Genomic DNA, 22,208 nt, shown 5'->3' with positions numbered 1-22,208 from the left:
TCGTAGCAGCTTTACGTGTGAATCAGAAAACTACTCAATAAATTTAAGTTTTATTGTAAAAAGAGTCTTTCATATCCAGCTATTGGAACACATCCTGAATTATCTATTATTGGAGTGGTGATCATACTTTAGATGTTTTTCTTTTATGCATCACCTTCTAGTACCTAGATGGTAACTCTTTGCTTTCTGAGCTTGTCCTTATACACTTCAGAAAGGAGGTCATCCCAACATCAGATAGAAAGTCAACTTAGCTAGGGTTATATCACAATGGAGGAAAACACTACGTTATGTGACGGAAGGAAGTATAGGGAGGGGAAAACAATTGTTAGGAAAAGACGCTTAGTAAAACACAAGTTCCTGCTGCCTTCCTCTCCTCCCCCGTTTTCTCTTCGTGAGGTTGAAATATTCCACCAGCAGTGCTCAGAACACACTAGCATTCACAAAGACGAGTCTTTCTGTGTACATCTCATTTCTGCTGATGTCTGCTGTTCAGAAAGGGCCTGGCACTAGGATACTTCCATACACTTGCAGGATTAATAGGACTGCTGGACCTGTGCAAACAGAATATAGACAAATGCAATGGGACATTATGATACAGAAGTCAGGCAAGCTGGACATCTTCTTCATGGCGTATACTAAAGTGTAGCTAACCCATTCACCTGACTCCTAAACCGGCTACTATATATAATGTATGTGGTAGTTTCCTACCATATAACACCTATATCAATTTCTTGTTTTTTCTTTTTATCGGCTGTTGAAGAAAAATCACATTTTATCTCACACCGTTTGATCTCTCAGAATATATCTATGCATCGATCTATGCATCTCTCTATCTAGACAGGAGAAAATTCTGTTTGAACAGCTGTCCTTTGGATCCTCCTTTTAGAGGATCTATCTTTAGAGGAAAAAAAACAGTTGAAGGAGTAAGCAAGTGGGAGTAAACTAGGAGGTGTGAGAAAAATCTTGGAATTTGCACAGATCACAGAGACATTTTGAATTGATAAAGGGGCTTTCTGGAATATGGATAAGGCACTGATGAGTATCTCGCGTAACAAAGGTAAGGGACTGAAGCTAAAATCATCTTTTACTTTCAAACATATTATCAGTATAAAACAATGTGTGTATATATATATATATATATATATATATATATATATATATATATATATACATACCAAAAATATTATGATTTATTATTTAGAGGCATTTTGTAAATATACTAATAAATATGTAAATATTTGCATTCATATAATCATTTGAATCCAGTGACAAGACTATTTCTTGTTATTTAACTAGCCTTGAGTTCCTCGTATTCTTATGTACCTAGGGAATATAAAAATATGGTATATGGACAGTATTCTCTCATATAACAGCCCCTTAATGTGTCAAATTCAGTATAACACCCTCAATGTATCATACCTTTCTACATATCACACTTACAATGTCATCAGAACTGTGCAATATTGTGTGTATATAGAGAAAAACAGACAAGGTTCCTGTGAAAGAGTTTATAATACAATGCTCACCTCAGATAAACCTAGCCAAATGCACCAGCGTGTGCTTGTCAGTCGTGATATATATCTTTTTTTGAGTGGAGGCGGGGATTAGACTCAAGTTCTTAAATTACACCGAGGTTGGATTGCATTTCTTTAAACTATTATTTTTATTTATTGTTTTATATGGTGTCATCATATTCGGCAGCATAACTGTTCAGTGGTTACGTTTAACAATCACTGGTCTGAAAGGTTTATTAGGTGTAACAAACTCAAATTGGTACACAGTCTGCTCACTAGCCTTCAAACTAGAGATATGAATCACTGTGTAAGAGAGTATCAGTATATACCAGATTGTTTTCTGTATCTGTGGTTATGCGTTATTACATTAGTCATATGATATGTGAATACTATGTCAGTTAAAATGTATATTTTAGATGTGAGAATGTCTTTTTTAACATAGTATAGCAGAACCTACCTCTGGTAGTGCATACAAACATGTATGAAGATGTTCTTAGAGGGTTAATAGGGTTAATAGGGTTATCATTCTACATTCCAAGACTATACACCCCCCTCTTTTCTCTTGTGCTTCCCACCGACATTATCCATCTGGATACTGGAAATACTGACCAAATGCAGTTCTATATTTAAACATTCTATAAGTGCAAGTATAAATATGCCTTTTAATCATTTTAACTAATAGTTCTGCCTAGCAGTTGCTTACTCATTTAGAAGAATGGGGCATTTCCTTAAGATGCCACAAAAACATAATTTATAAAACAGTTTCCTTTAAAGATTTTGAAATACCTTTTAATTTGAATTAATGCTGTGAATATAAACATTCATTTATTTATAGAATATGCAGTTTTGGAAGGCACTGTAAAAAATGAATTCTAAGAAAAATAAATTTAAGGTGTTTCCATGGTGTGACTGTGACCTGCTAATGTTGGGGGTGGTCCCATTGATGTTGGTGGGCGGTCCCATTGGTGTTGGTGGGCGGTCCCATTGATGTCAGTGGGCGGTCCTGCTGATGTTGCGAGACACCCCCAGTTTAAAAAGAGAAATGGGCAGGGAGTGGGGCATGTCAGCAGTTTTCCAGTGGCGAAACCTGTAGATTTCCCAGGTTTGCTTGTAACCAATCCATTTACGCTACGGAGGCCACATATCATTCTGAAGCTGAGTGCTGGCATTTGACTTAATATCCCAGGATTCAGCACAGAGGATGCACGGTGCAAAAATAACACCCTACACAATCTAGGTGCAGAAACAACTAGGGTAGTGACTCCCATATATACACCATTGGTTAACTTCAGCTACTTTGGGTGTAGGTATGAATATAGCAAACACGAACGTGTAATTATCCACAGGATTGTGTGCAACACGATGATCTCTGTTGATCATCTTAATTATTCTTAGCATTAACATTCCGTTATACACCTTAGTACTGCTGCCAGGCCCTTTTGGACACTACTGCCATTGTCCATCATGGGGGAAAATGGGTAACAAACAACTGTAACAAATGGGAACCTGACAAATTTAGGCTAATTTTGGTTTCATAGGTTTTCTTCTCAAAACCATAATTACTTTAGCTCATTGTTCTCTTTTTAGCACTATTTTTTTCTATATTGGTCTTATTGATGACATTCCCAGCTGTTCTTCTGGCTCAGTAATACTATAGAGGGTTGTACCAAAATTATTTGCTTCCCAACTTTTATGTTATGTTACTTTTTATATTCCTCTCTGTGTATGTACCTGTCAGGGTTATGCTCCAGCTCATATTAAAGGCCTGCAGACAGCTTGCTGGGATTGTGCCTGGTACAGGACTTGAACCTGAGACTTCAAATCTACAGGCAGGTTCTCTGTTCTGCCTTCCACTTCTCTGGCTGTTCTGCTGATGCATAGTATTGCTATTTTGGTATCTGTACTCAGGGTACCTCCACCTGCAGCTACTAAGTACTGATCACCTGGTACCAGGCCTGGACTGGGACAAAAAATAGGCCCGGGCATTTAAGCCTGAGCAGCCCATTTTTATTTATTTATTTATTGTTAAAGCCCACCCTTCATGTACCATCTTTGCATTAACTCACTCATTCACACAAATCATTAACACGTTCATTAATGCAGTCTCACAAATCATTCAAGCAATTCATCCACACATGAATTCATTAATTCTCATACACATTCACACAACCCACTTTCCCCATCTTATTCATCCACACATGAATTCATTCATTCTCATACGCATTCACACAACCCCCTTTCCCCATCTTATCTGCCCCTTCTCACTATGTAGCCCCTTTTCACTATGTACCCCCTTCCCCACTTCTCAATATGTACCCCCTCTCACTATCTATCCCCTCTCCCCATTTCTCACTATCTAACCCCCCTCCCTCACCCTACTTGGGTAGTTGCAAGCAGCAACTGCGACCGGGCCCGCGGCAGGGCCGGATTGACTTAGGGGCTGATGAAGCTGCAGCTCCAGGCCCCTACCTTAAAATAGGCCCAGTCAGGACCGGACTGACTGGGCCTATGCGGCCTCTACGGCCGCATTAACGCAGGGCCCCTTAAGCCCGCCGCAACTGCGACCGGGTCCGCCACTCTAAGGGGCCGGGAAGCCCCCACCAGGGCCGGCTTTAGGGGTCTGCGGCCGCACAGGGCTTAAATTAAAACATCGGGGGGGGTTTTAACTTTATTTAAAATCCTCCATGTTAAATAAAGTTAACAAAAACTTTATTTAACATGGAGGATGTTAAATAAAGTTAAAAAAAACCCAACAAAAAACCCCCTGATGTTTTAATTTAAACCCTGTGCGGCCGCACACCCGTAAGGACTGACTGGGCCTATGCGGCCTCTACGGCCGCATTAATGCAGGGCCCCTTAAGCCCGCCGCAACTGCGACCGGGTCCGCCACTCTAAGGGGCCGGGAAGCCCCCACCAGGGCCGGCTTTAGGGGTCTGCGGCCGCACAGGGCTTAAATTAAAACATCGGGGGGGTTTTTTTAACTATTTAAAATCCTCCATGTTAAATAAAGTTAACAAAAACTTTATTTAACATGGAGGATGTTAAATAAAGTTAAAAAAAAACCAACAAAAAAAACCCTGATGTTTTAATTTAAACCCTGTGCGGCCGCACACCCGTAAGGCCGGCCCTGGTGGGGGCTTCCCGGCCTCTTAGGGTGGCGGACCCGGTCGCAGTTGCGGCGGGCTTATGGGGCAAGTGCCCCTTATGCCCTGCGTTAATGCGGCTGTAGAGGTTACCTATTTTAAGGTAGGAGCATGGAGCTTCAGTTCCATCAGCCCCTTAGTCAATCCGGCCCTGCCGCGGCCCCGGCCCACCGGGCATTTGCCCGATGGCCAGTCCGGGCCTGCCTGGTACCTGTTCAGAAGACTATTTAAACCTGCTTCTACCCCAGATTACTTGCTCCATTATCTTACCAAAATGGGGGCAAGAGGGTTCGGTCTACCTGGGTGCCACTCATCAGGGGGGTGTCCGGTGGCCCGATGGTCGCCTAATGCGGGCTCACAGCTTACCACTGTAGAGCTCGCACAATGTGCAAGGAAACTCTTTTCCCGTCCAGGTTCCTGTGCCCCCCCGAATTAATAAATTGTTAACAGGCTGTTTAGGGGGGCAGCGGTGACACAGGCAGGTTGCTAAAGGTGTAGAGGTGACACAGGCAGGTTACTAAATGGGCAGAGTTGACACAGGCAGGCTATTTCAGGGGCAGAGTTGGAACACGCAGACTGTATCAGGGGCAGAGGTGGCTCAGGGAGGCTGCTTCAGGGGCAGAGGTGGCACAGGCAGTTTGCTAAAGGGGCAGAGTTGGCACAGGCAGGCTGCTTCAGGGGCAACGGTGGCACAGGCAGTCTGTTTTAAGAGCAGAGGCCTACCAGGTGTGCCATATGCAGGATCTGCCCTGGGTGCCAAATACTCTAGGTACACCCCTGCCTTGCTCAGTTATACTTAAACTGTTGAGCTTGTTTTGTGGCCTGGTATAGGATATCTGACTTCTTGTCTGTGTACCTGACTATGAATCGGTGCTGCCTGTCCTTGAATCTGGACTATCTGACTACGCTTCTGATTATCCTTCTGTACCGTGCTGCTGGACCTGGCTTAGTGCCTGCTCACACTGCTTGTGTGATTTGGGGCCTGCAAGACTGTGCTTTGTAAGTGTATGCATTCCCTGCAACTGGGCTCCACTATTAGACTGTGTCCCTGTTGGGACCCTGACAGTATACCTCCTTCAGTTGTTAACTTTTGAAGAAATGTGCCCAGCACTCTTTTTAAAAGAGCATATTTACAGATAATAAAGGGGTAATCTAGCCTGGAATTTCACTCTGATATCATGTAGGTGTCAGCATAGTTTTCCAAAGTACTCTCCAGAGTACCCTCAGGCTGTTTTCTGACTTGTTTCTAGGGATTTTTTTTACTTTGGGTACCATATATCATTAGTCCATAGGGAAAAGAAAAATGGTGGTGCGCTAAGCTAGTTCCAGACTCAAATAATACAAATGTGTAAAATAAGGCCTACCAAACAGGTGTGAGCATGCTGCAAATACAGTGTATTGGCTGTACAGTGTAAACAAATAAACAACTTAATTAGGGTGAGAAACGCAGACAGTTTTTGTTTTTTGTCCCAGAAACTGTCTATGGCAGCTGGGAAATGAAGGATAGCCTCAGTGGTTGCTCCCAATCAAAGGCTTGGGGGGAATCTTATTTGCTGTTGCTGGTCCAGCAGTTCCCCCATCTTGGTCACGTGGGGGCAATTTTTTGATGATCTAAGTAGTACGCCCTCCGTTGTGAAGGTGTTAAATCCTCTTACGTTTTCATCATATCCCCTTTCCTTCTTCTCTCCTCCACGCTACACACATTGAGATCCCTTGGTCTTCCTTGATAATTTTTATCCTGCAAACTATTCACTGTTTTAGGAGCCCTTCTCTGGATTCCCTCTTTAATGTGTCAGTATCGTTCCGGCCATCATATGCACTCTAATTCATATGATAGCTCTGGCTCTGCGAACGTCACAGGGAGGGGTTGCACATGTGTTGATTTCAATAGGAGCGGTTTCCTGCTACTAATTGGCTGCTTCAGACAGCCAATCAGTGGCAAGAACTATCTGACCACACAAGAGGCATGGTGCTGCAGCTACCTAACTGCATATCATACCTAAGTGTTTTTTATTTATTTATTTTTAAAGACTGCACGAAGTTCTTTAATATGCGTTCTTCTTTGGTACGGTTGTCAGGGACAGTAAGCTGTCCCTTTAATACGTTTATTTAACAGGTTTCCATGGAGACACTTAAATGGAATGGAGATGACTGTGCATCACTGCAAGTACTGTGATTTATAGAATGTGTGAGCAAACAAATTAAAAATGTTTACTTGTGCAAAGAAGACCATATGGTGTAACTTAAATCTTTACAGTGAGAACCATCTGAAAAAAGAGAGAATGAGAGGAGGGCACATGGTACTTTAAAGAGGAACTGTCATGTTTCAAATTATTCAAAACTCTTGATGTATAAAATAATCTTGAAACACCTGATGTTATTTACTGTGCACTTTCCTGCTTTACTATCATTCTTCCATTTTGCTGGGAATGAAAGCTACCATTATTGTGTCGCACCACATGTTTTTAATTAATGGCCTGTTTATGGATGAAACATGCAGGTGCAATCAAACTCTAGCCCAAGAGGTTCACGAGATGCCTGTTTATAGTTTCCTTTTTGTATATCATTTTTGTATAAAATTTATCTTGGTACAAAGTTTTAAAACTGGTGTTATAACGATAGCAACAAAGCAGAATGTTCCGGTTGAATATAGATTGTTCTGTAGATTCTATAGATTGATAAGGTGGTTAGACTACTATATAAATTTTTTAACAGAATCGGTTTCGTACATCATGCACCCAAACCATCGTATGCACTTTAATGTGTGATCCCTTTACATTTTCGTGTTGTCCCTTTTGCAAACGCATGGGGGGATGCAGAATCCTATCATATGTATTTGCCCGTTTCCATCCTTCTCCTCACTCATCGAACTTAGAACCTTGCTTAGTTACTACAAAAAAACAGAAGGAATATTTCTACATAAGAAATAATGTCATATCTGCACTGTTGTTTTTCCCTTTGCAAGTAGATCAATCGAGGACCCAAAAGGAATAATATATATATAAAAAAAAAAACTAAAAAAACCCCACAATGTCGGAAAAGGAAACAGTACGAGTCTGGTACTATAATACAGTATGTTGCTAATTGTTACATGTAGGCACTTACGATACGATTTATATAGTACCCCAAAAATAAGAACGCAAAAAAACATTTCACTGCTTATCAGGGTTGTATGTGCCAAAGCCATTAATTATATTTTAGCTAGGTTACCCAGATTGTATGCCGATGAAGTGTCTTGTATCGCGTGTCACATGTTCCATCTCCTTAATTTCATTTACTATACTAAAAATATATACAGGGCTTATTTTTGCTAACCAGACCACCATTATTTTGAAATTGGGTTAACAAATGGCAATAATATAATATACCCAAATATTTGCTCTGCATTGGGCTTTTTAAGCAGAAGTGTTGGCAGTAAAGGTTGAGAGCAAAAATTAGATTAAATTGTTCATATTACAATTAACAGTACGCAAACCTCCTTTAGGTTTTTCTTTAAGAGCAGAAGTATACTTACCCTATCTTACAAATATAAAATGTTGAACAAGGAATATACATATAGCCAGTTCTCAAAGAAATACCCCTTTGTATGTCAAATGAAATCTGTATCTGATATTCTTTGTCAGGTGCACTGATGTGGGAACAATCGTGTAATTATGTGTTTCCATGTGTAAACCTACATTCTGGTAAGAGATTTATCTGCAAATCATGATTGCATACGTTGATATGGATGCCACAGAACTAAACTGTACTATATTTAGAGTTGGTGGTGATACGGTTCTGATTGGTGCAATATGTTTATGCAGTATAAGTGCATATGTATATATTTGTATCTGCACAGTTACCATGGATACTGGAAAGATGTTGAGCTAGCTGATTTAATCCCCTCACAAAACAAGAAAGGGACATTCCTTAAAGTGTCAAAATGTTCTCAAAACATTATTTTGGGGTGTTCACAGGCAATACCTTGGTCATTAAGTCTCTTAAATATTTTCTAAATATGCACAGAAAGGACCAGATCATGGTATGAATACTTTTTTTTTTTTTTTTTTAACAATAGAAACAAAAATCAGAGCAGGCTAGGAGGCTACTATTCACCTTTCATGTGTTGCCCCTGCCTATGACCAACATGTCATGTGGTGTTCACTCTTGTAATGCATTGGTTTGGTCCACAAAATATTGAGTGTGCAAAATATTGAACAGGAGTGGGCTTTTTGCTAATTTGGGGTTGTCATTATGCAGCAGTTGCAGAAATCAAAGCCCTGGTCAGGAATACCAAGCAGGAGTTTTAAGAATTAAACTGATCTACAGATGATAATAGTGAAACAACTTACAAAGTATCTAATAAAGTGTTGAAGCCTTAATATCTTTAAGCTCCACATGTTAATAGAAATTTCATTTTCTGAAATGGGAGTATTTTGGATATTGAGTTTATTTTCCATTTAAATAAAGGCAACATTGATAAATGCAGTGACAGAAGGTGACATTTACCTTGATACTTAATTATTTTCCAAGTTCCATTAGTACCTGAAACATGGAGGTAACAATACTTTACTACAGATCACCAAGGAAACTTTGATCTATATTACTGTGATCCATAATTCATAAGATATTTTTTTGGGCACAATTGATTCATGTATCAAAAATGCTAACTAACCTGCAACAACCACAGACAGGGTCATCTTTATTATAGGGGGGACATCAGGTAAGCTTTTGTTTGTGGGCCCTCACAATAATTCTCTTACTGTTGTTCCTAATTGTGCTCTTATTGCCACCTGCTCCTTCTGAAGCCCTCTATATAATCAAGCCTTTGCTCTATGTTGCGTTCTTCTTAGAGGAGTAACACAAAGTAACCATAGGACAAATAGGTGAACTATTGTGGGCCAGTTCAGAATGCATGGACCCTGGGCAGCCCATCTTATTGATGACCCCGACTACAAAAGTTGTTTTTTTTTTTAACCTTGAATGAATGCCACTGCCCTAGTTTAGAGTAACTCAACAATAGTAAACCTGCAAATATTACCATTTCAAACACCCCAGATTAGAAGCTGTGATAGCTAACAGTTTCTATTTTATGAAGAAACTGCATTTTGCCACTAACGAACTATAGTGGTACTTATCACTGTGCCTTATGCGGATGCTTAAAGAGGAACTCCCATTTGCCCTAACACTTTTGCTCCTTGAAAAAGCGGTGACGCCATCAAAAATAGTTCAGCCAAATTTCACTAAATTAGCAGAAATTATACACTATATGGACTAAAGTATTAGGAAACCTGACTATTACACCAACAGGGACTTTTATGACATTATATTCTAAATACATAACCATTATAGACCAATGTAGTTGGTCCTCCTTTTCCAGCCATAACAGCTTCCACTCTTACGGGAAGGCTTTCCGCAAGATTTTGGAGTGTTTATGTGGAAACTTTTGCCCATTCATCATGTAGAATATTTGTGAGGTCAGGCATTGATTGGTTGTGAAGGCCTGGCTCACAGTCTCAGTTCCAGTTCATCCCAAAGATGTTCATTGGGGTTGAGGTCAGGGCTCTGTGTGGGCCAGTCAAGTTCTTTAACAACAAACTCATCCACCCATGTCTTTATGGATCTTTCTTTGTGCACTGGGTCACATACATGCTGGAATAGAAAAGGGCCTTCCCCAAACTGTTCCCACTAAGTTGGAAGCCAAGCATTGTCCAAAATTTTGTGCTATGCTGAAGCATTACGATTTCCCTTCATTAGAAGTAAGGGGCCTAGCCCCACACCTGAAAAACAGCCCTATACTATTATCCCTCCTCCACCAAACTTTACAGTTGGCACAATGCAGTCAGACAAGTAATGTTTTCTTGGTATCTGCCAAACCCAGACGCACACATCAGCCAAACAGAGATGTGACGTGATTCAGTGACGTGATTCGTCACTCCACAGAACACGTTTCCACTGCTCCAGAGTCCAGTGATTGGCGGCGTGCTTTACACCACTCAATCCGACGCTTAGTATTGTATTTGGTGATGTGTGGTTTGCATGCAGCTGCTCCCGCCACAGAGTTTTTATGATGATATTAATGCCAGTGGAAGTTTGGAACTCTTCCGCATTGGAATAAGCAGAACTTTGGCGACTTAACTGGTACATAAAGAGAGGAGAGCAAAAATCATAATGTATTAGAAAGTAAGCAGGAATGGGATAGAGAGTGACTGACTACTTAGGCAAGGGTTATTTAAATGTAGTGAAGAAATGGGGAAAGATTGTATGCTTGTAAACTCAAGTAGCTGACTTAGCTAACTGATAGAGTTAGGCATTGGTGAAATCCTGGGGCAATGAGCTGGAAGAAGTGACAACAGTTAAGAAGAGAAGTTGTTGGCACATATGCACAGGTGTTCCATGTTCCATGTGAGCGTTTCTCATATTAAAACTATGCTTTGCTGTGGAATGGGATTAGGTAGCTTTGATTCTTAATAAAACCTAAATTAAAAAAAGTAGCATTGCTGTTAATTTCGTTTTAAGACAAGTAGAATAGCTGCGAGTGAACACATATTTGCCCAAAGATTGTATCAGCTTTGTACATTCTGTGGAAATGAAAATTGTACATAAGTTACAAAGTAGGTATGCCTTGCCAAGTTAACTTTTATCAAGGGTAAGGTTAAGGGTAAAATTATGCTGTATACAACATCATCCTTTTGTTTTGGAGTGTGTGTGTATATAGACATACCGGTATATGTATATTGGAGGAGTCCTTTTGTAAATGTGTAGCCCCAGAATCTGTTATTTTATCTACACTAATGGCACATTCTTGGACTACATCCAGAACAACAATATATAACAACAAGTCTCACAAAATTCTCTGTAAGGCCCAGTGAAATATCACCCATCTTTGTGACTGTCTCAGTTGTAACACTAGTATTTGCTAATCTTGGGTTTAATTATTTTTGTCTCCTTTCCTGTATAAAAGTATGTGTAAAGCAAAGCATTATATGCAACATATAAAAAGAGATAATAACATGCAGCCCTACTCCCTCTTTTTAACCACAAGGTCACGGCTTCCCCCTTCCCTGTTTAACAGATAGAACCTGGGTGTGTTATGTTAAAATGTAAGCCTCTTGACGCATTTGGTTTTGATATTTTACTGTTGGGGAACTGTGTCACACCCTGGCAAATGTACTTGCTTACTGCATCGCAGCTGGAGAGCTCAAGAAGAAAAGGATGTTCAGTGGAAAGGTAGGGTACACTTGAACCATGATCTGTTACATGCATTAGTGTCTAGTACCTTTAGGGAATAAAAGGGACCTAGTGATATATTTAATAGATTGTAAGGTTCCTTTTACTACAAAGGATAATAAAAAAAATTTGAAGTCTTATATTTTTCTGTGCACACCAAGGTATATTGTAACCTGTGTTGGGGCATGGTGGGGAAATCTGCAGGCTTCTGCTATTGACTCCATTATTACTTGCAATGCTCGGTGGTTGGCTGATTGTTTAGCAGCTGTATGTAATTTGTGATTGTAGAGTAATGGTAAGTGAGGTCACCTGGGAAAAAAATTGTGAGATGCGTAAAGCCTGTAGGGGGGCAACAGGACATCTGCCTACTGTTTTTGAGGGTGAAACCCATAAAGTAGTTATCAGCGTCAGATGTATATTGGTGATATATTAAGGTAATACGGGGTGGGAGTCCATTAATAGTGTAATGATTTAATGTTAGTGGAAAGCAAGATAAGTGTGATATAGGTGTGACACTCTGCTAAATAATGATATGTAATGCAATAAATAATAATGGTTATTTATTTCAAATGTGAAGTTTTTGCCTTATAAGAAACTGCTACCAAATTGTTTGATAAAATCGAACATAGTTAAAGATAATATCCCCAGGGTACTTTTTGTTTGTTTATTTGGCTAGCAATGCTGCATATAGTGCTGATAGAGAGAACCCCAATTATCCTGGCTACTGGATATTGCTTGTCAATCTTTGTACAGTGAAGGATAACAAGAAATGTTACGATTATTATATATATATATATATATATATATATATATATATATATATATATATATATATATAGCCTTGCTCCATGTGTAGCATAGAATAGCCAGTTCTGTTCACATAGAAACTATCCTATTAGAATTCCCAATGAGGACAGAGCAATAGCATTGAAAGATGAGTTGTTATGGGAACTAAAATTATAGGTAATTGGCAAAATGAAAAATGAATGTGATTTAGATGCCTGTTGTATATCAGAATATAGACCATTCAAGTAATAGGGTAGAAAAATAAGACATCTCACTTATATGGAGGAAGAAGATGTTTTATAGCAGAAATAGTGCCCATTTTTTAATATTTTTGTACTGTACCTAACATAGAACAGTGAGTACCAGCATAAACAGTTTAAAAATCAGCCTTTAGAACTTAGATGTGAGGACACAGCGTGTCATTGTGCTGTATACCCGCAGGGCCGTTGAAATACTGACAGGATATTGGCAATATCTGTGTTCTTGGCAGTTGTGTTTGCAATAGGTAGCAAGCTGACTGGGTATGAAAAGAATGCAACTCATTTTCCTAAGGAATACAAAGTGAAACCTAATGTACTACCATTGAATGTTAGAATATGAATTGTATGAATAGAAGTTGTAGGTGCATACAATCAGTGTTTGATTATCTAACAAATCGCATATATATATTTGGTATATATGGAGCATAGTTACTTCTTATCATATATATGTTACACTGAATTCTAGCCAGGGCTGAGGCACTTGGTGACATAGGTGGGGCAGATGGCTGGATACATGCAGCTGTACGCTATGTTTGTATGCTGACGTAGTATGTTGCTAGCCATATCCAGCCACTAGAGCGGCAGACCAGGTGAGTATGGGTGGTTTGCTCAGTGTGGAGATGGCCATTCTGGGCCTTTAATAGTGTTTAAGAACCATAAGTTGCTCTGTAAATTAACAAAAGTGGTTACATCACAAATAACCTGAGTTAAACAAAAGAGGAACTGATTGTGTTTCAGTTGGCAAATGTTTTGATCTCAGGAAACAGTTTCTAGGAAGGAAATAGAAGGATTGTGAAAAATCAGCTCTTCCTTAACTGAAATGCCATGTATTCTAGTTTATAGTGATCTGCTAATTCTATCTACCTTCAGAGAGCTAGATATTATCTCCCAGAGAGGCCTCATCTCTTCATAGACAATAAGTATTTAGTATGTACACCGAGAAAACGTTACGTCCCTAATGTGATAGGCACTGTGAATATTTGGATACGGATGTATTTATGTCCCTGTGTACTTAACCCCTTAACGTCCATTGCCGGGTCAGGCACGTCATGCAAAACGGTCACTTAACGACCTATGACGTGCCTGACACGTCATCAGACTTAAACAAGCTTAGAAAGTGATCAATGATCACTTTCTAAGCTTAAACGGTGTTGCTGTAATGCCTCGATGTCGAGGCATTCAGCAACACCGAGATCGGCATGATGGGCCATGTCTGGCCCCTCCCCGGGGCGTCAACAGCCGCCATACATTGTATGGCGGCGGACGCCCGTTTTAAAAGCGTTTAGGAGGCGATCAACGATCACCTCCTAAACTTCAATGGTGTCGCTGGAATGCCTCGATCAGGAGGCATCCAGGGACACCAAACACTTACCTCTTGATGGACTGTGACCGCTCCGGAGAGCGGTCACAGCCGCAGCTGCACGCAGTCTTCACCATCCGCAAGATGGCGGCGGCCCAGGAAAAAAAATAATAAAGTTGAAAAAGTTCGCTAGACGGTCTCCTGAGAGAGTTCTAGAGAACTCTGGCTCCACTTGCTGGTTGAATACAGGTACTGCATTCAACCATACAAGTCAATGGAGGCCAGCTTTCTAATCACTATGTGATTAGCAAAATATTTAAAAAAAAAAGAAAAAAATTAAAAAAAGAAAAAAGAAAAAAAGAAAAAGCTTAAAAAAAACATGGTAACATTTAAAAATTATTATGCTTTAGAGGAACTATCCAGTTCCAGCAAAATGTAAAAAAAAGTCCAAAAAGAGTAAAATAAATAAAATAAAAAAAATAAAGTTTATTATTATGAGCAAGTGCTAAAATTAGCGCTGTATCTTCCCAAAAATCCTGACGTGGAAAAATTTAAATAAAAGCATTTCAAATACCCAAGGGGTGTCTAATTTAAAAAAGTGAATGGTTTGATGGGGTAAATTGGAGTGGCCGGGCTCAAAGATAGGGCATAGGCACAGACTGACCGAAATGGAGAAAAAAAAAAAGCGCACTTCCAAAATGTGGCATTTTAACCTCAAACACCAGACAAACCCATACATGTGGGGTATGACTGAACTCGGGAGATGTTCCTGAACACATATTAGGGTGTTGTTTGATAGTGACGTATACCTGGAGCTATAAATTTATACCCAAAGTACAATTTGTGTGAAAAAATAAAATAAAAAAAAATACTACCACAAAGTGTGGCAAAGGCTGGTGGTAGAATCTGATGCATGGAAAGGGTTAAATACTACCATTTTAAGTACCTTGGGGTGTCTAGTTTTCAAAAATATATGGTTTTATGAGGTAAATTGTAGTGGCCAGGCTCAAAGATAGGGCATAGGCACAGACTGACCAAAATAGGGGAAAAAAAGCGCACTTCCCAAATGTGGCCTTTTAACCCCAAACAGCAGTCAAACCCATGCATGGGTGGTATCACTGTACTTGAGAGATGTTATTGAACACATATTAGGGTGTTGTTTGATAGTGACGTATACCTGGAGCTATAAATGTATACCCAAAGTACAATTTGTGTAAAAAAAAATACCAAAAAAATACTAACACAAAGTGTGGCAAAGGCTGGTGGTAGAATCTCATGCATGGAAAGGGTTAAAATACTAGCATTTGAAATACCTTGGGGTGTCTAGTTTTCAAAAATATATGATTTGATGGGGTAAATTGCATTGGCCGGCTTCAAAGATACCCGAAATGGCACATGGGGGGAAGAATTACCAGATTTGGAAAAAATGGTTTTGAAATAGCAAAACGCTACCTGTACTTAATGCTCCATAACGTGCAGAAAAAAACAAAAAAACATAAAAACATTGGGTATTTCTAAACTCAGGACAAATAGTAGAATATATTTAGTAGGGTTTTTCATTAGCTTTTTTGGATGAGTAAAAGATTTTTGGGGTAAAAGTCAGAAAATGTGGGTTTTTTTTACATTTTTCATCATATTTTATTATTTTTTTATGGGAAATTAGATAATATGATTAAAACAATGGTATCTGAAGAAAGCCCTTCTTGTCCTGGAAAAAACAACATATAATTTGTGTGGGTTCACTAAATGAGTGAAGAGAAAATTACATCTAAACACGAACACCGCAAAAGTATTAAAACAGCCTCGGTCCCAATGGTACAAAAGGTAAAACACAGCCTGGTCCTTAAGGGGTTAATGTTTGCTGGTGATTACTTAATGCAGCATCCCCAGTCCGTATGTTAATTTCAGCTATATTAGCCAAATACAAGTAGCGTATCATTACACAATAACAAACATTTTTAATAAGGGATGTTTTGTGAGGTATGGTTTGCCTTACAATATATATATAGCAAGCTGGTCCATTTCCTTTGGATTACTCCAGTATCTATTAGACACACCCCAAAAACGGGCATAGTATCATATATTCCAACAATTCAGGTGCCCAAAACACCTTTGTTGGGAGGAGTGGTCAGAGGTAGGATCAGGACCTTACCCTAACCCCCTTGTGACTGATTGAAGCAGAACACTGGGATGCCATATTAATGCACTGTTTCATAGCATTGCACAGTAGCCACGTGGGAGCTGAAAAATCAAAGACCTTGATCGATTTCACAGCTCAGTATGATGGTCAGTGGAGAACCTCTGATTTTTTTCTTTAGTTAAAAATGTATATAGCTTGTTTACGTTTCAAAAATATTTACTAAGATAAAGCAGAATTTGCTTACCTAGGGTGCAGAAAATACTCCTTAAGCTGACACAAAGTGAATAACATAGCAGCATACACAAAAAAAGTTTACACGTTTAGCATACGTTTGTGGCAAAATGGTTGCATGAAATTACACAAAAAAAAGAAATCCCAGGTATTGATTGGGGTAAATTGAATTGGTCGTCATCAAAGGTGTCCCAAATAGTACCGGATGCCTAGATGTCAAAATTCCAACACACCTATGCACATGTAGTATCACTGTACTCAGGAGATGTTGAGAAACACATATCGGGGTATTGTTAGACAATGACATATAACAGCAGCTGTAAATTCATATCCTGAATTACCAAATCCCTTCCACAAACTTTGACAAAGGCTGGTGGTAGAATTTGTGCATGGAAAGTGTTAATACCACCATCTGAAATAACCCGGGGTGTCTAGTTTTGACTTGATGGCAGGAATTGAATTGGTGGCTTCAAGTGTCCAAATAGGACATGGGCACAGGATGACCAAATCCAAATTGAAAAACTGAAATGTGCATGTCCTAAATATGGCCTTTTAACCTCCTAACAATTTGACAAATGTACTGAAGAGATGTTGCTGAACACATATTGGGGTGGTGTTCGGCAGTGACATATACCAGGAGCTGTACATTTATACGTGAATTACAATGTGTGTGTGAAACAAAAAATACTTCCACAAACTTTGACAAAGAGAAGCAGTAGAATGAGGGCACGGAAATTGCTAAAACATCAGCATTTAATATACACTTGGGTGTATAGTTTTCAAAATATATGGTGCATTTTATTCATGAGATGTTGCTGAACAAAAATGTAGGTATTTTCTTGCAGCAACACACAAAATGGATGGGAAAATAGTAAAAAAAACACCTTTTTTTATTATATATATATTTATTATATACAACATTTAACTTGTATTGGTATGTTAAATGACAGAGAGGAAAATTACATTTAAACAACCACATATCAAAAATTGAAAAGTTGCTCTGGTCGCTGACCCAGGAAAATCCCTAGTCCTTAAGTTGTTAATGTTATAACAAATATAATTTTATATATATATATATATATATATATATATACACACACACACACACACACACACCGTATTGGCTCGGATATAGGCCGCCCCCGTATATAGGCCGCACCCTAAAAGTTTGGTGCTTTTTTAAAGAAAAAGTTTTTTTCTTTAAAAAAGCACCAAAAAAACATGCTGCCAGTCTGTCTCCCCCCCCGAGATATGCTGCCACGCTCCCCCTTCGAGATATGCTGCCACTGTCCTCCTCCCCCCCGAGATATGCTGCCACTGTCCTCCTCCTCCCCCCCCGAGATATGCTGCCACTGTCCCCCCCCCCCCCGAGATATGCTGCCACTCTGCCCCCCCCCGACTTACCACAGCAGACTCCCGGGTGTCTTGCGGGGCCGGCAGGGGACATCTATGCAATACGCGTATACAACTTCCGGTGCCGGCACTCAGCGGATGTGCCGGCACCGGAAGTTGTATACGCGTATTGCGTAGATGTCCCCCGCCGGCCCCGCAAGACACCCGGGAGTCTGCTCTGGTAAATCTTGGGGGCAGAGGTAAAACGCATCGTGCGGACAGTCGTGCGCTTAGACAACCTCTCGTGCCGGCACCCCCCCGTGGAAAGTGCTGGCAGGGGAGGCTGTCTGAGCGTATCGGAGAGTAGGATGCAGGTCCCCTGCACCGTAAGCGGGGGATCTGTATCCTAACCCAGCTGCCTGCCCGGCATGCAGTCCCGGGCGTCGGGCGCTTGACCCCGAACATAGGCCGCACCCCCACTTTAAAGACTTAAAGTGGGGGAAAAAAGTGCGGCCTATATTCGAGCCAAAACGGTATATATGATAGATTTCTGCATTTCATGTACAATTAATTAGTCCATCTCTATGTATCTATGTTTTCCATTTCAAGAAGAAAACGTACAATTTGCATTTGGACCCTTATATTATATAGAGCTATTTTACCTATTAAAATATATACATTCCATAGAAAAATGATGAGATTATTATGGCTAATCTATCCAGAATTTGCAGTGTCGAGAGACATAGGTACTGCTCTTATGGTATGCTAACAAGTGACATGTCACAGGGCTTGCTACTGGCCAAATACAACATGTATAATGCACATTTCCTACTTTGACCTTTTAGTGCAAGTTGGGTAACCTGCATTATCATTGTTATTACATACAAAATATTTTTATTGCAGCTGCTGCACCTGTGGATCATTCCAAATTAGCAAACTGGCAACAACAACCTGTGAATGTCTTCTTATCTTCTAAACGGCCGCCTTGTGTTGAGGAGCTTCATCAGGAAGCTGAGCTCAACCTAAGTATTCTTCAAGGTAAGGACGTGGACTGTAAATGTGTATAATGTGTTTTTTGGTTCTCAAATGTATTTTTGGTTGTGGGGAATCACAGCTTACAAACGTATAAATAACAATCATCTCAGGGTTTTATCCAGTTACCTCCTCTGACTGCCTTACAATTTTGATATAGCAAAATGTGTGTGCCGGTAAACCCTACAAATATAAGGTTTGCTCTTAATTTCTATTGTGTTTGTGTAACTAAGCACTTTTACTTACTAAATGCCCATCACTTCTTGGCTCCTGCTTTCTCTCACCAACTTAGCAATGCTTTATGCATGGCAAACTCAAAATTTGCCAAGGTTAGTTTTCCATAATTCATAGTTAAATCAGCTAGAAAACATTCTTCTACTTACCTGAACTCACAATTCAATGAATAAACCTGAATACATGACACTGGTGTCAGTCATATATTACTCTAACCATTAGGGCCAATATTTCAGAGTTGTAAATTTGTTGTATATTTGCTATATAGTGTGTGATGTGCTACATAGCTATAACATAGCATATAACATAACATATAATAAACATTGTGTGATTTACATTACACAATAACAATTTGCTGTTTATCTCCCCACTTATCTCCACCTACCTGGTTCCTCCACTCTGCTGTAATCTCTATCTCTTATGCTTGTATACTGGACTAATTCATGGTTTCCCTATATCTCCACTGCTTTAAAAAACCCTAAGACATACTTATTCAGGGTAGCCTATTAACTCCCCTCCTCCCATCTACTACTGCCTCACTATACCCTCTTACTCTTCACTTAGCCTGTTCATATGGTTAGTAGTATTATTTTATTTACTTAGATACAGTTGTGTGGATAATCCACCCTGAACAGTTGTACTTTCACCTATGATATAAATTATTGTTAAAAAGTTTTGGGTCACTAAGAAATGTCCTTGCTTTTGAAAGAAATGCAAATTCCATCCATTAAAATAACATCATATAGATCAGAAACACACTGTAGACAGTGTTAATGTTGTAAATTGAATATACTCATAGGAGTACAGAAGTGCATTATCAACCACCACCTCTGTATTCCAATGGCACGTCATCTTCGCTAATACAAGTTTTAGTTTAAATGGTCAATTGGTTATTAGAAAACTCTTTAAAATTTTGTTAGCACAGCTAGAAATTCCCTTGTTTTCCATTAATAAAGCTAAGTGACTCCAAACTTTTAAACGGTAGTGTATACCGTCTCCCCCGTCTAGATAAGGTCATTTGAGAACGGCACTCCTCACCTTTTGTTTCTGTAAGTCTATTTTTATCATGTAATGTACTAGTCCTTAGGTTCCATTGTACACTGCTACAGAACATGATAGTGCCATGTAAATCAATTAATAATTTTGCTGTTAAAAACGTAAATCACCTGTAAGCATTCTGCTGCTCCAGTATACATTGATAGAAAAATTTGCTAATTGATTTTGATGCCTGCCTCATTAGTGGCGGTGACCTGAGGGCCCTGGTGCAAGATAGCTTATGCCCCTCCCCCATTTCTTTCCAACAAACAATTAAATTAAATGACAAATAAAAATATTTAAATAAAAACTAAAGGAATTTTTCATAACATTAATAGTCATAAAGGTGAATAAATACAAAGTTATGGGGTCTCTGCATCTCTCTTATATCATACTCCCACCCTGTCAGTTTATCTGCCACCTATCATATCTATTGCCCTTGTCATATACCCAGTCCCGATGTAATATCCCCAGTTAGCTTTTTAGTTCCCTGCCCCCTGTCATATGCTAGTCCCTTGTCACCTCAGCCCTTGTATTGTCCCCCGCAGCCCACGTATCGCCCCTCACAGCACCTTTATTGTCATTTGTTTACATTATTTGCTTACATTATTTCATACACTAACAGACATGGGGGTTAGCCGCCCATTAATGGGAAAATTATATGACCACAATAGTAGCTAACAGACCAGCACATACATACATACACAACATGAGAACATTAGTCTACAATAGCTGGAGTGGTAAAGATTAGTTACAACTATCCCAGTCTACAATACATATGATGTTCAGCCAGTAATGTCTGCCTGTAAATAATGGGAGCTGCAGTCAACCACAAAGAGTTAGTGTATACTTTAGGCCACCACAACCCCAGGCTATAACTGCAATCCCCATTAGGTTCAGCTAGCAATATGGCTGGCTGAATATTATTGTAGATGTAGTCAACAAAGGTAAGTGTTTGTACTGTATGTTGCTTGCTTTGCATAATGGGAGTTGCAGTCAAGAACATTTAATGTAGTGTAGCTCTGTGTATGCAAAGCAAAGAGGTATTACAAAAAAAGAGGGTAGTAAAAAGGGACATAAGACTTGGAGCCAATATAGGATGCTTGGTAGCTTTGCAGCAGTCATGGTTAACATTTGGTAGTAAAATGACTGTTATAACATTTTTCATGATCTTCAGCTATCCAAATGGATCATGAGATGTGCATTCCAAAGCAGCTGCAATACCAATCCATAAGGATATAAAAGCTAACCTTTGACAGTTGTTGAATACTCACTTTCCATTAACATACCAGACTAGCTGAGAGTCATGGAAAATGTAGTCTCAGCAGCTGGAGTATTAACTAACCCTAGCTGCAATACATACATGTTTGAAATAAACTACCTTGTGTCTGCAGCATACACACTGTGTCTCTGCCCAGATGGGGACTCTGTGCCTGTGAATGAGCAGCTACCAGTGTGAAGAGGAAGAGATCAGCTATAGGGAGAGGAAGAGAACAGACCAAGCCACTCTGACACCAGGGGGTTTACAGAATTACAGCCTCTTGTTTGCTGACTACCAGGTGTTTCTTCTGCTCTCTGTCTAGTTAACCTACTCTGAACAGCCTACCGTTTCTCCTTCATCTGCTCCAGTGGGCCTCTTTGAATTTCCAAGCGGGGCAAGTGTTAAAGATACTTATATTGATAAGGGGAAGGATGAGATCTATCCCCACAAAACATAGCTATGCTAGTTAATGGTGTTGAGCCAAATAATGTTTGGCAACTGGTTTCTCAGTCTCCCAGGTCATGGTATGTGGTCCTATAAGAGGACCTGTGACCCCTGATTTGGTCCCATAAGGTTAAGCCTGTTTTACTGATGTAAGAGAAGCCGCACAGACAAGTAATCATATAGATCCCTTACTCTGCATGCATGCGGTATGATGTTTAATGTGATATCTCTTGCCGGTATGGGGATGAGAAAAATAAGTTTACGAGATCATGTGAGAACATTTGAAA

The 22,208-nt window shown here is 39.7% G+C and overlaps 1 protein-coding gene across 1 annotated transcript in view; it reads left to right on the top strand.

The window, feature by feature from the left end:
* The window catches only part of LOC149276100 (NHS-like protein 2), a 72,825-nt gene that overhangs the window by 39,561 nt on the left and 11,056 nt on the right, over window positions 1-22,208 (top strand). Inside the window, exon 2 of the mRNA XM_089503908.1 lies at window positions 18,819-18,941. Within this exon, the coding sequence (XP_089360034.1) occupies window positions 18,819-18,941 (123 nt within the window). The remainder of the gene's footprint in view (window positions 1-18,818; window positions 18,942-22,208) is intronic.

This window comes from Sceloporus occidentalis, unplaced genomic scaffold, assembly GCF_023333645.1.
Source record: "Sceloporus occidentalis isolate IW3139 unplaced genomic scaffold, rSceOcc1.0.p SCAF_247, whole genome shotgun sequence".
NCBI lineage: Eukaryota > Metazoa > Chordata > Lepidosauria > Squamata > Phrynosomatidae > Sceloporus > Sceloporus occidentalis.
This window is presented reverse-complemented; position numbering and strand designations above follow the sequence as displayed.